Source organism: Parasteatoda tepidariorum, chromosome 6 (genome assembly GCF_982258835.1).
Source record: "Parasteatoda tepidariorum strain Cologne lab strain chromosome 6, Ptep-v5.0, whole genome shotgun sequence".
Taxonomy (NCBI): domain Eukaryota; kingdom Metazoa; phylum Arthropoda; class Arachnida; order Araneae; family Theridiidae; genus Parasteatoda; species Parasteatoda tepidariorum.
In genome coordinates, this window is record NC_141760.1 from 98,701,710 (window position 1) to 98,718,555 (window position 16,846).

At 29.4% G+C, this 16,846-nt stretch overlaps 1 protein-coding gene across 3 annotated transcripts; it reads left to right on the forward strand.

Annotated features, from left to right (window-relative positions):
- Positions 1-808: 808 nt before the first annotated feature.
- On the forward strand, positions 809-15,980 carry LOC107438622 (ectonucleoside triphosphate diphosphohydrolase 6). 3 transcript variants are annotated; one of them, XR_015434796.1, is made up of 12 exons: positions 809-942; positions 2,478-2,742; positions 4,370-4,449; positions 5,695-5,838; positions 6,687-6,762; positions 8,344-8,379; positions 8,464-8,629; positions 9,191-9,255; positions 10,831-10,942; positions 12,022-12,175; positions 12,707-12,861; positions 15,789-15,980. XR_015434796.1 is itself a non-coding variant. In XM_087166255.1 (12 exons), exons 2-12 carry the CDS (start codon positions 2,514-2,516, stop codon positions 15,852-15,854), a joined length of 1,287 nt encoding a protein of 428 aa, XP_087022381.1. In that variant the 5' UTR covers positions 809-942; positions 2,478-2,513; the 3' UTR covers positions 15,855-15,980. The 3 variants fall into 3 exon arrangements, 2 of the variants coding, with proteins under 2 accessions (XP_087022381.1, XP_087022382.1); XM_087166255.1 differs by having other exon boundaries at positions 12,022-12,179; XM_087166256.1 differs by lacking the exon at positions 2,478-2,742 and having other exon boundaries at positions 867-942; positions 12,022-12,179.
- The last annotated feature ends 866 nt before the right edge of the window (positions 15,981-16,846 follow it).

Consider the following 16,846-nt stretch of genomic DNA (forward strand, 5'->3'; position numbering starts at 1 on the left):
TTATTAATATTAGACCAACATAGTCTTAGCTTTTTTGGAAATTCTATTTTATTTAAGAAAGGTCTGTTAGATGAAACCCATCATCCAAACATCGTCAAATTTCTAAGGACTATTGGAATTTTGAATTGTATATAATTTATTATGAAAGATAATATTTATATTATATGATAGTTATTAATCTTATGTTGTATATAATGTATAACGTATTTTTGTATTATTGTGCTTAGAATTATGATTTAATTCACTTTTAAATACATCTGTTTTATTCCATTTTCTGTTACAGTTTTTTAATGCATTTGTACCATTTTATAAACTTCACGAATTTCATTAAGACAAGTTTGTAGTATGTATTTAGCGTTTGGATTTGCATAAAACCATTTAAAGGAGCATGTCAACTATTCTTTATATAGAGTCAGTTAAGCGATGCATTTAATCGATTTGCAGAGCAACAAAATCAAACGGTGGTGTAAACCATGTCTGACAAAAAAGAAAACAAGACAAAACGTAGAAGTTTATTTGAGTATCTAGATGTCATAAGGCCTGGGTAACACAAACTTCTGAAGTAAAGTAGATTTACTAATTGCTATAACAAAACAAATTCAGGCCTTCTGAAATAATAATTATATGGAAACCCTTTGAAAGGGAAATGCTGTGTAATGGACTTAATACTTTTCGCCAACGTCTATATGTCTCAATTACATCTTATCTTACTGATCTAATCGAATTGATTCTATCTTTTGCTTTTTGTAAAGAAAGTTTTATTGCTTTGTTTATTGTATCATCTGTGTTATATCCACTTTTCACCTAATGACGATATAATGTTTCGCTGACGTTTATCCTCGGCGAAAATTAGTTTAGTTCTTCTTAGCTTGATTGGCCGAGGCTGGAGGCGAACTGTTCTTAATATATAATGCATTAAAATTTATATATTTTTTGACCTTGGTAAGTTTTTTCATTTTTAACATGTGTTTAAATTATTATAATTGAAAGAACTAGAAGAAGCAAAGCAAACTTACTATTTATATTCCTTATAAAAATTTCTCTCTCTCTCTGTATATATATATATACTAATTATCAGCAGGATGTATATGTGATTAATTATAAACTACAATGCATTTCGAATTTCAGAAATATTTGCGGATATTAGTTTTTTTTCTGTACTCTATTGTAATAAATTACTTCATTTGCTTAGTTTCCTTTAAAATTTATTGTTTTCTTACTTATATTACATTATACAAATATTACATTAAAATGATTTGTAAACATGCCTTTGCATGTTAAGATTTTTTTTTATGGAAGTGCTTGAAGTCACTGTTCGTATATCGTTCAATTTTAAATTAGCTAGAACGCTGAAATTTTATTAGGACCTCTCATTGACTCCAGTGCAATTAACTATAACTATATTTAAATATTATATTTGGTAACATATATTTACAATCAATATATGTAAATATTACCACTTTGTCATGGTAGCTCAGTTGTCAGAGAATCGGACGCAGGTCCAAGGGGGCGGGGATCACTCTAGACTCACTTAGTAAATGCAATATACATGCTTGTTAAATCTGTGGAATCGCAAGTCCTTTGGTTGATCACTGAACATTACCTTGGGTACAGGAATCTGCAGAAAATTTCCTTCCTTTTAATATCTACGTCTAAATTGTGGAAGTGGTCTCACGATCTCACGTATGAGTGAGAATGTCATCCCTCCGTTGGGTTCTGAGCCAAAACGTACTTTCATACTAGTCAAATGTATTCTTGTCTTAACGTATTCTTGTACCTTCTTGACTTAATTCGCAAAAAGCCAATGGCTGGAGAGCTTAGTCTGTTTAAGTGTCGTTTGAAGCAACCACACGATTATTTTCTCACAGCATGTCTTCTTTTGGACATTTAGCCCCCTATACACCACATTCGATTTAATTAAATAAATTTAATTCCTAAATGGTGTAAACAAACACATATAACCTATTGTCAATCAAAATTTCGACCGCTTTCCAATGTGAACAAGTTAACAGACACAAAACTAGATGGAAAATTATTAAATATAATTCTTGTATAAACAATGTTTCTGAAGCAGATTAAGGAGAAGAAGTTAATTATATTTTTGTCGCACCTGAAACGAAAAATGTAAGATACATCACTTTTTGCATTAAAGTTCTATCTCTATCAAAACTCTTCCTCGTCTTTTCAAACTAACGTGTTCTACGTTTTTTGTAAAAGTTGTGGCTAAAATAAAACTATTTTCTTCTCTCCAATTTACTTGTAAAAACACATGTTTTAAAATTTTAACCTTTTTATTACTTAACAATATAAATTGCACTTCTAAAGCTAAATCACACATTTAATTCAAAGCTCGTCTGAAATGAAAATAAAGTGGTAAATGATGTTCCAATTATTATTAACACGAAAAACAATATTCATTTATTTTTTTTGATGTTTTTTGAAATATAAAAATTAAATATTTGAATTTTTTTCTCCAGAATTTCAGGCATTTTCTCAGCATTGACGTCTGTTTAATGACCTTCTCAGACGAATATAAAGTAAAATGTTTGTCTTTCATAGTCATTACAGCATTTTTGTTATATATATTTCACCTTCAAGTAAGTCCATATTTTCCTTTGAGAACACCTGAAATTATCTTCATTGTTCCTGAAAGTCCTGAACCTGTAGAAAAATATTTAATAATGTTTGATGCTGGAAGCAGTGGTACACGAATTCACGTTTATCTATTTTCTTTAAATGCGAGTAAGTTGAAAATTTAAAGACGCTTTATCTATTTGAAAAATATTTGTTTTTGATAAAGTTTAATAAGAAAAAATTCGTATGTAATTGAAACACGACTCTTTTGGCCATATCACGAGAGTTTTAATATTTATTAAGTTTTAGATACGATATAGCCGTTTTTAGCTTTTATTCCTGAAAGTTGAAAACTAGCTAACTTTTGGGTATATCAGAACAGGTCTATGTTGAAAAAACATACAATCCTACATTGGGAAAAATTCCGAATCAAATTACTATTAAAAGTATTGTCAACATGAGTGTGTCATCTGTAAAATCCACTTTAACACAAACATAATAACTGTTAAATTTTATACTGTAACTTTTACATTAATATTTTTTAATTGCAGTGTTTCTCTGACTTTATAGTATTATTGTAAAAATAACTGTGTAGCAGATTTTTTGCTGTGTAAAGTTTTACGGTAAAAATGAATTTTACTGTAAAAAGTACCGGCACCCTGAGTGGCTGTACTTTTTACCATAATTTGATCTGGATTTTTTACACTGTAGTAGAAATTACACGCTATTTTAAAACTGACGCATATATATTTTTGCCACATATATATTTTTGCATATTTATTGAATATTTATTTTTGGCAACTATAACATCTGAGGGCCGGGCTGGTAAGGCGTTGAACAGTTCCAGCGACAGACTCCCCCTGTAGTAAATGGCGTCTGGTGCACATTAAATCAGTCGGGTCACAAAATTATCCCAAGTTCCCATAACAAATCAATGCCTCTGGGGGTACTGAATTGGAGATTGATTGTTCTCTGGTTCAGATCAAAATTACGCCCTGGAGACGTATTAATAAGTCTGTTCTGTAAAACGGGGTGTGACGCATGTGTGTGTGGCTGAAAGTCGTATTCTTGGCTATAGATGGCGCCACTTAATAACAAGAAGCGCACCCTCTGCCTTAAATTCGTTTGGTTTCGCCAATCAGACTTGCTGGTATTGGCAAGTGGCATAAGAAACAACATAACACCTGATATTATTAATTATTACGTACTAAAATGATATATTAACGCTATAGTGGTATTGAAAAGAATTTTGAAAAAAATGGTTAGCATAAAGTAGTGATTAAAATTATTCGAGTAATTTCATAATATTAAAGCCAAAGCTAATAGTTTGAACTTATTTTGAGTCTGCCTATTTTAAAGTATATTTTCTTACAGATTAGGCCAAGGTTTGGTGGCTAGTACTCAATAGATTACATTTCAAAAGTTCTTACTGTACAATTATGATAGTTTGAGCCTCGGGAACCTCGGGAGTCCCTTGGTTCGAATCCTGCAGTCAGCCAACGAATATCTCTATCATACATTTCTCCATCCACATAAGTTTTGAGATTAGATATGGTATTTCAATTTTGAACAGCATTAACAGTATTCAATATTGCCTATTATTTGCTTCGGAGCTATTTCGACATATTTTTACTCAATTTTGATAAACCCTTTTTTACATTTAATGCTTATTATAGATTAATATGGTGGAACTTGCAAATGTGGGATTGTGTTAAACCTTACAACAAATAATATTTGTTTAAATTGATAATAATTGTATGTAAATAATAATTCTTAAAAGTATTATTTTTTTAAGATGGTACGCTGACACTCAAAGGCGAATTTTATGACAAAATCATGAAAAGCTTGTCCAGTTTTACTAAACACCCTAACAAAGTATGCACTTCTACTTTACTTATGAAAAACGTAATATTTTGTCACTAATTACTATTTTCAATTCTTTATGCAAATAATTCTAATGATTTGCTCATTTTAAAATAGAATTTAGAGAGCTAAAGACACTGCAACAAATTCTTCGCAAAAGTCATAGATTATTTAATAAAGAGTTAATTATTTGAAGCTGGAAAAGAAATATTAAGACTATAGGATTACCAAAAATATTGGGAATTTTTACCGAAGCTTTTGGTAACTGTATAATATCGTTTTATTAATATAATGTTTGGTTTGAGCTGAAAATAAAGATTCACCAAGTGGCAAGTCAACTTGAATAAACGAACGGCCACTTTTTGCCATTATTATTTTTTACTTTTCTTCTTTTTTTTTGAAAATCAATATTTTAGTGAAAAAAGTATATAAGTACGTTAATGCAGAAGGACACGGGAAAGCAAAATTTTCATTAAAATATCCAATGTCTTCATTTAAAATTTTGATCCTTCAGAATCCATCAAAAGAATCAAAAGTTTCAATGTATACATTAAATTATTATAAAATTATTCACAATAATTTAATGAATACATTATTATTATTATTCTGCCTCATCCAACATTTTTAAATAAAATTTCTTTAAAGTCAGTATGTTTAAATAAATTTTGTCTCATATTTATTTCGTTTTTATTGTAGAATACATTTTTTATAGCAGTAAATCATTTCTAATATGCATTTTTTAATAAAATTTATTCCAACAAAATAAAATTTAGAGGGTAAAATGGTACAAATTTGCAAATATATGAACTCTGTAAAGTCTTTAATAGATAGTAGATATTAAAACGTTTTGTTTAATACTTTCAAAACTGCTGTTATTCAGAGAGAAACGGAAGACGCAACTGTGTCCGAGAATTGTAGCGTGTTCAAATTTTGTATTAAAATAAATAACTACTCTATATGGTTTAAAAAAAATGATTACATAGGGTATGGTGAACGAACGTAAATTATGTATTAAATAATATTTTCCTACACTGTAAAAAATTCAGGATGGAATTACGTACCGACACTGGCGTTACTTTTTACCGTAAAAAATCCATTTTAACAGGAACATGTTATGGTATAAAATATCTGATATATTATTATTAGCGTATGTTGTTGGTGCATAAAAAGTGCGAGTGACTATCAGTATATTTTTTAAATATTAATATTTTTTCGTTTTTCAACCCAATGCTAATGAAAGATATTCTTTTCATGTAGGCATCGCATGTTATAACTGATTTATTGAAAGATGCTCATGTAATTATACCGAAGGAAAAATGGAACACCACTCTAGTTGCATTGAAAGCAACTGCAGGGTTTAGATCTTTGCCTGCTAACGTATCAACTTCAATTTTAGATGAAGTAAGAAATATAACATCATTTTTGTTTGAATTTCTTAATTATTCATATTTAAAATAAGCTCACTTTTAAGGTTCGAAATTAGCACACATGTCACATCTGTAAAGTTACATCATGTTGAAAAAAGGTTTACATTAAAGGTTAAAATGTTTATTATTTATCTATTTTGTATGCGTTGTAAAAGGTTACAGATCAAATTATGGTAAAAAAGTACTGGCAATTTGGATCCGTAAAATTCATTCTTACTGTAGCATTTTATACCGTAATTTTTCAGTGATATTTATTAACTACTGAGATTTAGTGATTTTATAATAAATACTATAAAAATTGCGATATGTCAGATTTTCCGTTCCTTATAATTTTAAGGTGAAAATGTGATAAAAAACGTAATTTTTTATAATATATAATTTATATTGTACTTACAACAATTATCTGATTTTAACTACTTTTAAACTCCTTCGCTATGTTTTATCAATTCCAAGTATTTTATGACGATACTTTTATACCATGTATCTTACTGTATGATATGTTCCTACTTATTGCTTGAGACAGTACGTTCTTTTTTGATCTAGTGTCATTAAAACTTATATGTAACTAATCAATCATTCTTACATTATCGTGTTCTTGTTACAAATTTTTATCTTTATAGCGTTCTTATTACGAATTTTCATTTTTACAGCGTTCTTATTACAATTTTTCCTCTTTGTAGCGATCTTATTATGAATTTTAATCTTTACAGCTTTCTTATTACGAATTTTTACCTTTATTGCATTCCTATTACGAATTTTCATCTTTATAGCGTTCTTATTAGGCATTTTCATCTTTATAGCGTTCTTATTACGAATTTTCAGGTGCAGAAGACTGTAGAAAATTCTTCATTTTCATGTGCTGAGGAATGTGTTTCTGTGTTATCAGGCGAGGATGAAGGTAATGAATGATTAATTGTTACTATAGCAATATTATCAATTATAATTATTAAACTAAGACAGGGTTTTACAGAGATGCCAACTGCTTCGGACACGCCATAATAATTTAAAAAGCGGTAAACAGCTACATACTAAAATTTGCAAATATCTCACTAATTAGGCAATTAATTCTTAAACGGTGTAGCATGCTAAACCATAACATAGTGGCGAATTATATAAGCCTTCGAATTATTTAGAAATAGAGGTGGATATAAACCTAATAAATTGAATTTATTAAAGTCAGAATCACACATTAATAAACTAACACTCGAAAATATTTATTTGCTGTCCGGAGTAAGTAGGCATCTCTGGTTTTATTATTTATAAGATATTAATGTTTCTATAATTATGTAGTCGGAATAGTTTCATTCCAGAACTTTCAAAAAGTGAAACACTTGTTTAATCAAATTACTTGTCTTAAGTTTGAAATTGTGAGAATATTTTGAAATTTATTTGATCGAGCCTAATTTAAATGCTTGTTAAAACCTAGATAAAAAATTGCAAAAAAATAAACAGTTCTAACTAGAACTTTAAATATATTTTTTAAGCCATGCCTTCAGCAGTGGTTGATATAAAAGTTTAATAACCAATGTACAGTGCACCAAAAATAAATAAATAAATAAATAAATCCGATTTTTATGTTCTAGGACTCAATCATAAGGGCTCGAACGAGAGAACTCAAATATACTAAATAATAAGTGCAAGTGATGTTTTAAGTTGCGAAATCATACTTTCTCTGAATAAATATACCTCCCCCCCCTAAATATTCTGATTTTCGACCTCCGAAATATAGCGGGTAGCCGAATTCTGGGAAATACGGTTCCAATAGATCATGAGAGCGCTCCAAAGATAATGTTAATTTTACTTTTTGCTTATTTCGCTACATCTCGAGAACCTTTTTTTAAGCTAATTGAAAATTTTTGTCTCACAATTATAAAATTCATTTATCCGAAGATAATTCCGAGCAAAAAGTAACTTTCAGCAAATATTTATTATTTTTTATTATTTTATTTAAAAATTATCAAAAAAATTTTGAATTGTAAAATGTTTTGCATCATTTTAGAATGTAATTTTATAGGTCAAAATACAAAATTTGAGCGAAGTTGGTCAAATAGACCTTAAGAAATAGAATTTAAAAAAAGTCAAAGAAAGTTGAAATTCGATTTTCAGGAACTATTCGACCGATTAAATTCAAATTTTGTATTTTGCCAAGCAAAATTACATTCTTCAAAATGATGCGAAAAATTTTATACCTTACACTTCCTAATTTTTTCTATCATTCTTAAATAGAATAATTAAAAATATTGTGATAAAAATACTAATTTAAAAACTGTAATAATTTTTATATGTATCGATGATTCATTGACTATATAAGTGACTATATAATGACTGAATCACTATTTCACTGACTATATCAATAAAAACAACTGCTTACATTCACCTTATTTATTACATTAATTATTTTTCTGTCAGAAATATTTAATGAAAAAACGGTCTTGTTTAGTATTTTATTAAAATGTAATATACCAAAAAATTATTTTAGGTATCTATGGCTGGTACACATTGAACTTTTTACTTGGTAACGTATTGCTTTAAACAAAGAAGTGAATAATATTTGGAATAAATAAAGATGCGTGACTCAATCACATTATTGTTTCCTTAGGCGCAATTGAGAAAGAGAATAATTCAGTTGCATTGTTGGCTGTGGGAGGAGGGTCTCTTCAATTATCTTTTTCACCAGCTGATACAGATTCAATTTCACTGAATACTGAAGACTATAAGATCTTACCTAAAGTGCACTTTAGTCCAGTACCTATCTATAGTCGTAGGTAAGTTTTGCTTGTAGCTTCCATAGAGAGAAATGTATTTTTCTGGCATACACAATACTCGCTTTGTAGAAATAATTATTTGAGCTAAACGATCAATGCATAGGTTATGAAAACCCCATATCCACACACTTTGTGAATGATGTGCTTAAATGGGAGATTGATTCAATGGTCTATAGCTTAACAGGTTGTTCGATTTTACCGACTCTATACTTTAAACTTTGGTTTGGATCCTTGGGTATGTTGCATTTACGTAGTGTAGATGTAAAACTTACTAAAACAAAAGTCTTTCAAAGTTGGAGAAAGATTCAATGCTCAGAAAGATTCAAATTGGTTTACACTACAGTTTAAATTTGTTATCCTGAGTTCACAGTATCGTTTTGTGCCCTTTAGCTAATACTGGATCTTGTGATGTTAAACAATGTGCAAATATTGATTGGTTTGTTGTGCATTTTAAATTACTTTTCGTGAATAACATATTTATTTTGAGTCTAACTAAATGGAAACAATTGTATTTTGCATTACTTTATTTGTGCTACTCTAAATAAATCTAATTTTACTTAGTTACTTAGGATTTGGTACAACGTCTGCAAAGCTGTCAATACTAGAAATCCCATCAAATAATTCAGGTAAGATGTTACATTTATTATTAAAATATTAAATCAATATTTCAATGTTGAGATAATTTGCGTTGGTTTGGTTTGATTATTTATTTTTGATTGCAAAAACACTTGATAATATTTAATTGAAAAATATTGAAATCAAGAATTGAAACATAGAAACAAGACGGTAATCAACTTCGTAGCAATAATTGTATCAAAACTTTAAAATAAAGCAACATATGACTACATTAAATCTAAAAGAAATTTATATCCTAGATAATAACTGTACAACAATAACCCTGGATAACCAGCAATACCATCAATCATAGTTATTAAGTAAGAGGAGTAAATCGCAGATTGCGTATAAATATTTAACCAGCCCGCATGAGAGCATTTAAAGTGAATATAAAATTGTGCAAAGAGGGATGCTTTTAAAGTAGAAAAAAGTATAGCAGGTAGTGAGTAAACATTGTCAATTGGCAGCTGTATATGGAGAACTATATCTAGAACAAACATATGTGAACAAATTATACAAAAGTTTTCATGAATGGCGCACATTAGCATTGCAAGTATTAAGAAGACTTTGGGCAAGCAAACACCACTATCTGTAATAGATGCGCTGCTGCTATTGATGATATGGTAAGTAATAATTGTAAGAGTGTTATGACTCCTGGACATTTATTCAGTATTTTGTCTGAATAAAATCTTAGCAGGACTTTACATTCACTTTAAATGCTTTCACGCAAATTGGTTATTCTCAAACTCGTATTCAGAGATAAATTTTTCTTACCTTTTTCGTATGATTGATGGTACAGCTATTGTTGCAGTATTTCTAATGCTATCGTAATCGTAAATTTTTCATTAAGTTAATAATGATATTATAAACTGTTAAGTCAGGCATTAATTCAAATTCAAATCTTATTGATCACAAAACTGTGCCATCACTAATTTCAAAATCAGTCTGGCTGTCTTCTAAACTATATAAATTAACTCTAGACAATTAACTTTAAGAAATGGATGGAAAATTAGGAAATTCTGATTTATAAATTACGATTTATTTTGTCTTCCAAATAGAATTTTATAAATAGATAAATAAACGACTTCCTAGATTCACAAAACAGAGATAAATAAGAGCACACGATATTTAAAATGCAATATTTAAATATATAACAAATAAAGACTCTTCATGTTTTTGTGGTTACTGTCAAATTTGACTCGTAGTAGTAGTACTTTATTTAGATTCTGGGAAACATCCCTAAGAATGATCCGAAGACGTGCCATCGTAGTTTCGGTTATTTGCATAGTACATGGCTCCTCTGCTTTGGTTGTCCTTTGACCAGCGTGTGATGTCGAGTCATTTACTGTAAAACGGTTAAATGAGGACCTATACCACGTGCCCTCGGTCCCATCGCATCGGATTGAAGACTTCCTACCAACCGCTGCTGGTGATCCACTGGGAAACATGTCTTACGATCAGTCCATTGTGGGACTAATTAGACTCAAGTTAAAAATAATAACAGAAATGATAATGTTCAAAACATTAGTTACTTCTTGTTTTTCATAAAATAATTTAGCACTTAGGGATTATTTTTAAAATTTTAGTTGTGTCTAAAAGAAAAAAGAACTCTAAAGACCTTATCGAACTTTCTACGCCATGTGTACATCCGTTGGAGAAAATTACTTATAGATATAACTCAGAAATATATAGAATTAGGTGAGTTTTCTATATTTTCTTCTTGATGTTCTTATATCGTAATCAATTTTCGATAACGTTTAAATTCGTTACATTGAGTACTGAAGTATTAAATTTGTAAAATGTTTTGAGTTTTTGTGCCATTGTACTTATCCACCTAATCTAGTCCTATGAACTCCAAAATGATTTGTTTTATTTTTAATTTCAGTATGATTTTAAGCAATTTTAAACATCGTTAATTTTAGAAAAAAAAATTATTATGACATGTCCATACAGAATATAATAATTGACCGGAGAATTACGAAATTATTGTAAAGATCTTGTCAACAGATAACTAGCCTGAAACGAGATGACTAGTAACTTTACGTTTAAAGGAAATCAATAATTTGCAATGAATCAGCCATGGTGGCTCCAGAGATAGAGCGATCGCCTCCCAATGAGGTGACCCAGGTTCGAATATCAGCGTTGGCTGATTGATACGAATTCCGCATCCGACTTGCACCGACTACAGTCCTGACGTAAAATACCCTCAGTGGTAGACGGATCACGATGAAGAGTTCTCTTGCCGTAAGGCTAACCATGGGAGGCTTTCGTAGTTTTCCCCTCTATGTAGCGTGAATGTGGGTTAATTCCATTAATAAAAGTCTTCCACGAAGATTAGTTTGTCCCAATGCTTGAGTTTCTTTGTCTTCTGGATCTGGTACAAAATTACAACAATACGAAGTTGAGTATTAGTAGTCGTAAACCAAACATTCAGTCGACTGTTCAACCACGGTTATAAATGCTTGATCCATGCATTTATTTGTATTCTGGGCTAGGTTCGAAATTATAGGGATACAGAGTTTAACTTAGATTAATTCTTAAACTCTAATATATGTGTCATATATGTAAAATATGTATCAGATATATAGAATAAAATTTTAAAAAAAATTGTAATGCAATTAAGCAATTCTGAAGGTTCGAAACAAAACTGTAGTTTGTATTATTCAAAAATTTGTTCATGATATTCCGGAAATAATTAAGTTTGTTTATAAAACCTAATCTATCAAGATAAGTCTGAACTGTTAAAATAAAATACGCATTTGTTATGTTCATTTCAGAGGAGATCGACATGGGAAGTATGGTTACAAGTATTGCTATAAAAAAGCTGTTGATTTTTTGGGCGATACAGTTCGTGTGCCTGAGGAGCTAAAGAATCGTGAAATCTACGCAGTTTCTGCACATTTTATCGACGCAATTGCCTCAACGCTATTGGTGTGTAAGTTAATTACATACAACTAATCTAATGTCATAAATGTATCAATTCTATATGATTCAATACTAAATGTATGTATAGTATTAGAGTGTGTGCCACAATTATGGTTACTTCTCATTGCAAGCTTAATCAATACACCAAGTGTAAAGCGGAGTATAAGCATACTTATAGCTCTTTGTCTAGAAATAAAACTAACAAACCTTAATGAAAATAAGGCAAACGAAAGTATCGACTGTTTTTCATTCTGTCGTCATTTTCCTTCTTCGGTCTTTCTCTTTTCCAAAATTTCACTTTGTTTTAAGTTCATTCATTTTATTAGACCTTATAATGTTTTTTTTTTCCATGAAATATCTTATACTTAGTGTAAATTGTTCAGAATAAAACAGGTCATAATATAAATTTTTTCCTTCATAATATCGAAAAGTTTTGCTTGTAGATAAACGTTACTCCTTAAACATTTTGTTGTCAATATGTGTTATTTGCAATAAATATTAAAAATAATCAACTGAAGATTTTATTCCAATTTATAGATGAACCAAGCGGCAGTTTTACTGTAGGTGAATTTGTGAGTTCATGTAGGTTCTTATGTGAACTACCTTTAAGAACATTTGGATGCCTGGAATGTTGCTATATTGCAGCATTATTGCAACATTCTATCGGGCTTAGCAGCGAAAAGGAAATAAAGGTAAATATAGCAATAACATTATTATGATACACTCATTGTCATAAAAAATATCGCACCTAGAAAGTGTAGGCAGAATAAAACAAAATTTTACATAACGTAAGTACAACGATGATAAAAGTAAGAGATTAAAAAATCAATGTTAAAAGGATAATTTATGGCAGAAAAAGATAAAAATGAATGGAGGCTTTAGCACCATCTAGGGTCACCTATAGGGGGAATGCAGGGTGCGAAACGAGCATGCATTGAGGCATAAATGTTCCTTATAATATCTTGCTGTATTTTGTTCTACATTTGGAGTTAAAACATTGCTAAATCTACTAAACTCAAAATCTGCCCAACTTGTCGTCTCAAGTGGGCCCAGATATGCTTTTTCGGTGACAAATCTGGAGATCCAGAAGGTCAGAGAGAAGTGGTAATGTACGAGAGGCATTACTGTGACATTCTTTCTGTGTGTGGGAGAGCATCATTTTGATGAAAAATGACTCATGGACGCCCTGCCGTGACCATGAGTGGCTGAAACGTACCACAGGGCTGTCATGGCGCCGTGAATTAATGCAAGGGATTATCGTGTGTCGTACAGGATTGCACCATATACCATGAAACCAGCTGTAGAAGAGGAGCGCTGCTGTATAGTGTAACCTCGATTGAGTCCAATCCCATCGAGAGCGACACCATCCAAACGAGAGGCAGCGGTGGGTGTTAAATCCTACTTATGCTGTTCAGTGGTACACTACTTTTACAGCTTGTGTGATGGCATGGGGTGCCATTGTATACGACACGGGATGACCACTAATATTTTTCCTTAAGGTATCTCTAATATGTTTCCTCTAATACCTCTAATATTTTCCCCTTCAAAGTTAATACTAGAAAGCACTCCTTTTTTGCAGATATAATCGTGTGAGCAGATGATGAAATTATATCTTTTCATTATTTTGTTTTCAAACTTTCTTGTAATTTTTTTTTTAAATAAAATTTCTTTAAACATTTATTAAAAATATTTTATTTTAATAATTTTTTTTCTTCTCTTTTCATTAATCTTTATTATATTATTTTCCATATATATACATTCTCTGCATTTTTAACTTATTTTACGAGTTCTATATACTTGCAGCTTATACACAGTAAATAAAAATTTAGTGAAACTAAATAAATTTTCTTAATTTTCTTCGTTTTACTCTCCTTTTTAATTGTGCTAAGAAAAGAGACTAAAACGAATATATATTTATTTTGTTTTACTTCATCTTCAAGTTCTTATTTTTCAATTTTCAAATACTCTTTCTCACCAGCTGTGACCTTATCATTTCGGTGCTGACGAAACACTTGGAATTATGTATTTATTATTTATCTCTTCCTTTATATATATATATATATATATATATATATATATATATATATATATATATATATATATATATATATATATATATATATATATATATATATATATATATATATATATATATATATATATATATATATATATATATATATATATATATATATATATATATATATATATATATATATATATATATATATATATATATATATATATATATATATATATATATATATATATATATATATATATATATACATACACAGTAGAGCGCCGATTATCCGAACTGCTCGGGACCGAATATGGTTCGGATAATGAAAAGTTAGGATAATTGGAAAGTTGTTTAAAATCTAGTGTAAATGATTATTATTTATGCATTAACTTCCCTTCGCACCTTTTGTAGGCTTAGGACTGGCAGTACTATCTAAAATAGCTCTGGCGTATTTAAAATTTTTTTCCTTTTTCAATTTTTAAATATTTTTAATTAAATTTTTTCTTAATTTTTTTTCATTTTGAATTATTTTTATCATATTTCAGTTTTTTATAACTTTTTTTGTCAATTACTGTTTTTAAAACATTTGTCATTATTTTCCATTGCAAAAGAAATCCAGCAAAGATCTCGTCTCAAAGAAGACGCGTTTTTTTAGCAGCCATTTATCCCTTATTCTTTTTAAATAAATCAACCGAACTGGATCAACATCATTTTGACGTTCTAGCCAATTCATTGCGAAATCTAATGGATTGCATGCTTCTATATGAGAAGGTCCACTATCTTGAACTTGATCACCTACTTCTTTCACTTCGTCTGTAGAGTTCCGATTTTCATTCAAAATTTCAGCAACAATTTCATCATTTTCCTCCGAATGATCTACTGGTTCTGAAACTTCAGTTTCGTTTGTTTTTCTGTTAAGAATTTTATTCCAAGATTTAAGATTCCAAGCACTGTAATCGCTAATTATTAATCATAAGTTACAACTACCCATTCCCCAATTATAGAACTTCAGAACTTATCAATTCATAAACTCCTTCTGCATTCCAACCATTGTAGACTATCAAAATGAAGCTTGCATTCTTGGAAGATAATTTTCTGTTGTAAAGGGCTAAAGGGGTATGTAGGTTTAACTGTATCACAATACATGTATGTATAGCTACTATGAGAAAACTATTAAAAGGATTGTAAATTAAATATGGTCTTCTGGGGGGTATTATTTATTCTTCTCAATTTAGAAAAATTGTCGATAGGTTAAAAGGTATTCTAAACTTAAAAAAAAAAAAAAAACGAATTCAGACACAGTTCGGATAATTGGACGTTCGGATAATCGTCGCTCTACTATATATAATAACCATATGCATTGAAAATTTTTTGGACATGAATGTTTGTGCATAAAAGGTGCTATTTATAAACCGTCGTGCACAAATGTTTAAAAATGATACTTTACGTATCTATAACATATTCAGAGATTACTAGGGTGACTAGAATGCAATTTCTTTAGTATAATCAAATCAGTTCCTAAAATAGTTTACATCCCGTGCTTACTCATTTTATTAGATTCCCTGAAATAATAAAATAATATTTTAATGCTTGCAGTTCGCAACTCAGATTAGTGGAGTTTCAACCAGCTGGAGTTTAGGTGCAGCTCTCAACATGCTTTGACTGTTCCTGTTTTACTCAAATTAAGGAATTTTTCGGAGAGAATCTTAAGAATTCTAATATTCATAAAACAAGATTTTCAATAAAATGTATACTAATGTATGCTAATAAAATACAGTTGTTTTAAAATGGCATGTCGTTTACTTGTGCGAATAACCTATTCTGATTTTATTCACTCTTGAATGTATTTTGTAAAGATAATTAATTTTATGTATTTTGGTAAGATAAATTTGTAGCACGCGCATACTTTAACTTTTGATATGTTTTAAAACCTATTGATTAAAGCATCATGTCCTTTTTTGAACCCTGTAGCGCTAATTAAAACAAATTTCAACTTCCCATTTTCTATATACCAATGTGAAATGATACACAAACTTTTCTTGATTTGTTCATATAATAGAAACAGCTTTTGCCTATTTGAACTATTTTATATTCTTCGTCTTCTATGCACTACAGCCCATTTTGAGGTTTTGTTTCCAATCAGTTATTTTTTATTTTTCATATTTTTCTCAACATTTTATCCAGTCATCACTAAATGAAACTTAAATTATTTCTATTTCTTGATGAAAAAAACGAAAATTATTTCTCTTTAACTGTTGTGTTGAATAATTTTACAAGTTTTGCTTTTATAAAAAAATATAATTTTTCCTTAAATAAATTTTTCTGATGTGATGTAAATTTAAGTCAAAAAGTTTAAAATTTTATTTTGTATTTTACAAATTCAATGTCAAATTAAAATGTTATTTTTCTTTTTAAAAAATATAATTACATTTTTATTTTTTCCTTTCTCGCTACGAGTTAAAAAACAATTTTCATTGATTTAAAAAACAAATTAATACTTTCCCAATGGCATTATTAGGTATATTGTTGTTTACAAACCTGTATGACATAGCAACATATAAAATGCATGTTCATTTCATTTAGATTTTTAAGGTTAATTAATGGAGAAATCATTAAAAAAATAATGTGCTTTCTTGTTTCGTGTTACACTTAGC

Coding starts and splice junctions, on each gene's coding strand:
- LOC107438622 (XM_087166255.1), top strand. CDS start 2,514: ATGACCTTCTCAGACGAATATAAAGTAAAATGTTTGTCTTTCATAGTC. Junction 5,839..6,686: donor CAACTTCAATTTTAGATGAA/GTAAGAAATATA, acceptor ACGAATTTTCAG/GTGCAGAAGACTGTAGAAAA. Junction 9,256..10,830: donor AATCCCATCAAATAATTCAG/GTAAGATGTTAC, acceptor TTAAAATTTTAG/TTGTGTCTAAAAGAAAAAAG.